The sequence below is a fragment of the Asparagus officinalis genome, chromosome 8 (assembly GCF_001876935.1).
Source record: "Asparagus officinalis chromosome 8, Aspof.V1, whole genome shotgun sequence".
NCBI classification, from domain to species: domain Eukaryota; kingdom Viridiplantae; phylum Streptophyta; class Magnoliopsida; order Asparagales; family Asparagaceae; genus Asparagus; species Asparagus officinalis.
In genome coordinates, this window is record NC_033801.1 from 13,468,937 (window position 1) to 13,476,174 (window position 7,238).

Genomic DNA, 7,238 nt, shown 5'->3' on the forward strand with positions numbered 1-7,238 from the left:
TAACTTGTTATAAGATAGGACTAACTTGATATAAATTAGAGCTAACTTGTTATAAAATAGAACTAACTTTGTATAAATTAGAACTAATTTGTTATAAAATAGAACTAACTTGGTATAATTAGAACTGACTTGGGATAAATTAGAACTAATATGGTTAAAATTAGAACTAACTTGTTATAAGATAGGACTAACTTGGTATAAATTAGAACTAATTTGTTATAAAATAGAACTAACTTTGTATAAATTAGAACTAATTTGTTATAAAATAGAACTAACTTTGTATAAATTAGAACTAATTTGTTATAAAATAGAACTAACTTGGTATAATTAGAACTGACTTGGGATAAATTAGAACTAATATGGTTAAAATTAGAACTAACTTATTATATGAGATAGAACAAACTTTGTATAAATTAGATATAACATGGTATAAAATAGAACTAACGTGGTATAATTTAGAACTAACTTGTTATAAAATAACGCTTAATGTGGTATAAAATAGAACTAACTTGCTATAAGTTACAACTAACTTGGTATAAATTAGAAGCAACGTGGTATACACTAGAACTGACATGAACTGCGACAGAACTAACATGGTGTAGATTAGAACTAACACGCTACAAAATAGAACTAACATGGTGTACATTAGAACTAACACGCTACAGAATAGAACTAACACTGTGCAGATTAGAACTAACACGCTACAGAATAGAACTAACACTGTGCAGATTAGAACTAACACTCTACAGAACAGAACTAACACTGTGCAGATTAGAACTAACACTCTACAGAACAGAACTAACACTGTGCAGATTAGAACTAACACTCTACAGAATAGAACTAACACTGTGCAGATTAGAACTAACACTCTACAGAATAGAACTAACACTGTGCAGATTAGAACTAACACTCTACAGAATAGAACTAACACTGTGCAGATTAGAACTAACACTCTACAGAATAGAACTAACACTGTGCAGATTAGAACTAACACTCTACAGAATAGAACTAACACTGTGCAGATTAGAACTAACACTCTACAGAATAGAACTAACACTGTGCAGATTAGAACTAACACTCTACAGAATAGAACTAACACTGTGCAGATTAGAACTAACACTCTACAGAATAGAACTAACACTGTGCAGATTAGAACTAACACTCTACAGAATAGAACTAACACTGTGCAGAATAGAACTAACACTCTACAGAATAGAACTAACACTGTGCAGATTAGAACTAACACTCTACAGAACGGAACTAACACTGTGCAGAATAGAACTAACACTCTACAGAATAAAACTAACACTGTGCAGATTAGAACTAACACTCTACAGAATAGAACTAACACTGTGCAGATTAGAACTAACACTCTACAGAATAGAACTAACACTGTGCAGATTAGAACTAACACTCTACAGAATAGAACTAACACTGTGCAGATTAGAACTAACACTCTACAGAATAGAACTAACACTGTGCAGATTAGAACTAACACTCTACAGAATAGAACTAACACTGTGCAGATTAGAACTAACACTCTACAGAACAGAAATAACTTGGTATAAATTAGAACTAACTTGGTATAAAATGAGAACAAACTTGGTATAAAATAGAACTAACTTTGTATAAATTAGATCTAACATTGTATAAAATAGAACTAACTTGGTATAAATTAGGTTTATAACGTTGTAAAAAATAGAACTATCTTGGTATAAATTAGAGCTAACGTGGTATAAATTAGATATAACGTGGTATAAATTAGGTTTATAACGTGATATAAAATAGAACTAACTTGGTATAAATTAGTAAATTAGATCTAACGTGGTATAAATGAGATATAACGTGGTATAAATTAGGTTTATAACTTGGTATAAAATAAAACTAACACAAATTAGATATAACGTGGTATAAATTAGATATAACGTGTAATAAAATAGAACTAACAAGCCATCACACGCTACAGACTTGAACTAACACTGTGCAGAATAGAACTAACACTCTACAGAATAGAACTAACACTGTGCAGATTAGAACTAACACTCTACAGAATAGAACTAACACTGTGCAGATTAGAACTAACACTCTACAGAATAGAACTAACACTGTGCAGATTAGAACTAACACTCTACAGAACAGAACTAACACTGTGCAGATTATCACAACTCCTCGGACCCACCCCGGTGACTACACAAACTTCACCAGCGCGAGCCCGGAATATACATCAACAATCACAACCGCTCACATGGACCAAGACTTCTCATCCCAATTCTCGTAATTCCAGGTCAACTACACACGGTATTCTAGATCCTAACTGTGTCATACAGGTCACTATAGACAAAACTCCTAATGATTCTCAATCACAATATGGAACAATCAATGCAGCTAATCATGTGCAATAATATCATAACATATCAGATAATCAAAATAAGAATTATAAATCATAAACAACATCTACATAGTCAGAAAATAATCTTTTTCTAAATTAATTCATTTTAAATTATTTTGCTTAACAATTAATCTAAACTAATTCATTTTCCAAAATAAATTCTTTTAAGTTATTATAATTATCTAAAAATGATTCTTTTGCCAAACTAAATTCTTTTAGTTCTATAATTATTTCTAAAATAACCTCGTCATAAAATAAATTCCTTAATCTATTATAATTATTCTGAAAATACTATTTATCACATAATTAAAATTTATTTAATATTATTCATCACATCCACACAGATAATTTACCACAAATTAACATAACAGATAATTCATATTTTACAGAAAAATAGTTCCAGGAGAGCGGGATCTTGCACATAAATAATCTACGACGAATATAAAAATTGGAACGAAACTAAACAAGGATCGGGATCTTGCCTGCGAGACCGTGGGGTCTGATGACGAGGCGGCGATGCCACTACGGATGCGGTACAACGAATCTGAACGGCGCGGTTGTAGGGGACGGCAACGACGGTGGTTATCACCGAGGCTCAACGGGGGTTCGACGGGAGCTGTTGGTATGCAGTTCTGCAACTGGATATGCGTTGGCATATCGTCGAACACGTGGCGTGCGATGGAGGCGTTGGTTGGTGGCGAGCTCGACAGCGATGGGTTGTCGCCGCTGGTTGGAGGTGTCGAAGAGGGGCTCACGGCAAGGGCAGGGGTGGACGGCGTCAAGTCTGATGTTGTCGGAGGAGATGAGGAACTGAGGCGGGTGGATCTGGATCGGGGTGGAGGCGCAGGTTCAGATGGTTGTCGGGCCGCGGTGGTGCGATGGCAGAGGCGGAGCTCAGGCTGAGCTCGAGAGGGGAGGGGTCAGGTGGGGGAGCGACTGGTCGGAGGGCGGCTTGGGGAGGAGCAGCGGCGAGGAGGGCTTGGGTGCTCGGTTTCGGGTGAAGGAGGAGGTCTGGACGGTGAAGGGGGTTGAGCGGGAGGCTGGGGTGAAGGCAGCGGCTCAGGGGGTGTCGAGTGGGGCTGGTTACGGGAGGTTCGCCGGCAGCGAGAGGAGGCGACGGCTTGGAGCTCTGGTCGTGGCGAGGTTGGCGGCTGTGCTGGGGAGCTCGACGGGGAGAGGAGATCGGAGGTCGGTGATGAAGGCAGTGGGCACGGCGGTCGTCGGAGGGGGGTGAGCTGATGGTGAGAGAGGTATGAGTGCTGTACTTGTTATTTGAAAGAGATAAAAGGAATAAAATAAGAAGGAAAGCCAGCTGTTGAGTGAATGATTGAGGGAGAGGACGCATGAAATTAAGAATGAGAGAGAGAATCACGTGAGAGAAAATAGGAAATAGTTAAATGATGATTAGAGAATTGATTGAGTAAAAAATTTGGAAGGAATTCAAATTCAAATGAGAAAATAAGAGAGGGAAAAATTCGAAAATCTCAACTAATATTCTGAATTATTTTAATAATTAATAATCAACCAAAAATCTTTTTATTAATATTTATATACTAATGTACTATACTCAAGTTTACATCAATATTAACAAGGTCATTAATAATATTAGTCACCAAATGATTATATATAAAAATCACTAAACCGTAAATTAATATTTAGCAGAATTAAAAATACAAGACTATATATTTTATTATTTATTTATTTTGAAAACTCAGAAAATTCCAGAAATTAGGAAAAGTATTAATAAAATATAATATAATATTTTAAATACTAGAAAAATTGTTTAAATACGTATCGAAAAATTACCGGCGTTGTTGACCACAAGTGTTCCAGATAAGAATCCCAATGACAATCCTTCCGGAGATGATGTCATGACGATTGATGACATGATTAGCAGATCAGAGAGGATTCCTGCTTGGTGGCACACAGCTTTAACCGGTGAGGGACAACGATTTGAAAGTGCGAAGGAGTTAAGATTGGCCTTGCTATACTACTCCATGGCAAAAAAATTCGAATACGAGTTTGGGAAGAATGAACCGAAGCGTATTCGAGTGTTTTGTCGGTTTAAGGCAGCAAAAAATTGTCCGTGGATGTTATTTGCCTCTCCACCGAAAAATGATAATAGACTTGAAATCAAAAGGTTTGTGGACAATCACAGTTGTGGGCAGCATGGCAATAATGCTGGTCAATCTAGAGCCTCAAGGCGATTCATTGCTACCCAATTACAACCCACGTTAAAGGTTCGACCGGATATACGGCCTATTGACGTTCAAAAGGAGTTTCTAAGCTCGTATGGGATTAGGGTCGATTATAGTAAGATTTGGTGGGGTAAAGAAAGAGCACAAGAGAAATTATATGGTGATGCCCATGAGTCCTACGATCAATTACGATGGTAAATAGAAGATGATATATAACAAAATGAGGGGATTAGGGTCGATTATACTAATTTTTCAATGTTGGTACTAACGCTTAATCTTCAATTTTCTAGGTATGTAGAAGAGGTCAAGAAGACAAACCCAGGTAGCTATATTCATGTTGAACAAAATGAGGGGAGGTTTACAAGGTTATTCATATGCTACGCCGCCTGCATAAATGGTTTTTTATACGGCTGTAGACCACTCTTATTTTTGGATGGTACCTTTCTTAAAGATCGATTCAAAGGCATACTCCTAAGCGCCGTAGCATATGATGGAAATCAGGGGATATTTCCATTGGCGTATTGTATATGCGATCAGGAAAATAATGTTAACTGGAAGTGGTTCTTACAAGGTTAGTTCTATCCCTAGCCATGTTAGTTCTGTTGCAGGTTATGATAATTCTAGCTCATTCATTGCTAACTCTAATTCGTGTATGGTAACCACAACTCTTTGTAGGTTTGTGGTCTATTCTCTATGAAAGGCCAGATCCATACAACCCTCCACACAAGCTAGTGATAATTTCAGATGCGGATAAGGGGATCAGAGAAGCAGTTAGAGAATTTTTTCCAGATTCTATACACTCTCGATGTGTGTTGCATCTAGTTGAGAACTTCAGGACAAAGTTGAAGGATTTGGGATTCAAATCAAAAGATACTCAGATCTTGGGTAATCTATTGCAATCTGCCTGTTACAAATATACTAGAGCAGAATGGAACGATTACATGGACGACATTAGACTGGTTGACGAAAGAGCTTACAATATTGTGATGAACTACGCTCCAGAAAACTGGGCCAATGCGTTTTTCCCTGGAGTTAGGTAAGTTATAAGCTATTTCATTACATGACTATTATAAGCCGCTTGACGAATTCCCTATTATGTTTCAGATATGGTCACGTTACATCAAATGTTGCAGAGTCATTCAACAAATGGATACATGAGGCTAGGCTACTACGGATACTTCAACTGGTAGAGCACATACGTAAACAGATTATGGTTCGTATGAATGAGCGACGAACCATGGCTGAAAGTTGGAATCAATTTCTTTGCCCCAAAGCTGAACTTGCTCTCAAAGAGAACATGGAAAATGGTCGTCCATTGGAGGTTCGTCAGTCCCACACAGGATTATTTGAGGTACAATCCCATAGATCTTGTCAAGTGGATCTAGACAATAAAACATGCACTTGCCGTGGGTGGGATGTAACCCGTGTCCCTTGCAAACATGCATGCGCATCCATTATGTTTATGAAAAGGGATGTCTACCAGTTCTGTGACTGGTTTATGACGGTTGAAGCCTTTAAAAAGAGCTACGAGCCAATCCTCTACCCTATCCCTGACTTTGAGAAGCGCATCGTGCCAAGGGATGAGATACAGATCCTACCTCCACTTACAACAAAAAGGAAAGGGAGAAATAAAACCAGGCGTATCAACAACAGAACTGTTTACACGCGGCCAGTAAAATGTTCTCGATGTCATATGGAAGGTCATAACCGTAAAACATGTAATGAATCTATAGCTGACTAAGTGTTTGATATGTTGAAGTGTTTTCGTCCCAGTATGCAACAAATATTTTGTTTTTTTCCGATTGAATGTTTACTCTTTGTTAATCGGGAACTAACATCAGCTTACACTAGATAAAAAGTTGTAAGTAACAAAACAACTATCATATTAGGCCTAACACGCTTAAAAGAATAGAACTAACATCTCAGTTATTCGATGCGCTCGAGGGGCTAGGAGTAACAAGCCAAAGAATAGAACTAACTTGGTATCAGATAGTACTAACATGTGCAGAAGCAGAACTGACTTGGATCGGAACAGATTACAGAATAGAACTAACACTCTACAGGATAGCACTAACACTCTACAGACTTGAACTAACACTGTGCAGAATAGAACTAACACTGTGCAGATTAGAACTAACACTCTACAGAACGGAACTAACACTGTGCAGAATAGAACTAACACTCTACAGATTAGAACTAACACTGTGCAGATTAGAACTAACACTCTACAGAATAGAACTAACACTGTGCAGATTAGAACTAACACTCTACAGAATAGAACTAACACTGTGCAGATTAGAACTAACACTCTACAGAATAGAACTAACACTGTGCAGATTAGAACTAACACTCTACAGAATAGAACTAACACTGTGCAGATTAGAACTAACACTCTACAGAATAGAACTAACACTGTGCAGATTAGAACTAACACTCTACAGAATAGAACTAACACTGTGCAGATTAGAACTAACACTCTACAGAATAGAACTAACACTGTGCAGATTAGAACTAACACTCTACAGAATAGAACTAACACTGTGCAGATTAGAACTAACACTCTACAGAATAGAACTAACACTGTGCAGATTAGAACTAACACTCTACAGAATAGAACTAACACTGTGCAGATTAGAACTAACACTCTACAG

The 7,238-nt window shown here is 37.4% G+C and overlaps 1 protein-coding gene across 1 annotated transcript; it reads left to right on the forward strand.

Moving 5' to 3' along the window:
* LOC109820336 lies at positions 4,209-6,387 on the forward strand. Its single transcript, XM_020386464.1, has 4 exons — positions 4,209-4,781; positions 4,878-5,158; positions 5,263-5,623; positions 5,692-6,387. Exons 1-4 carry the CDS (start codon positions 4,261-4,263, stop codon positions 6,326-6,328), a joined length of 1,800 nt encoding a protein of 599 aa, XP_020242053.1. The 5' UTR covers positions 4,209-4,260; the 3' UTR covers positions 6,329-6,387.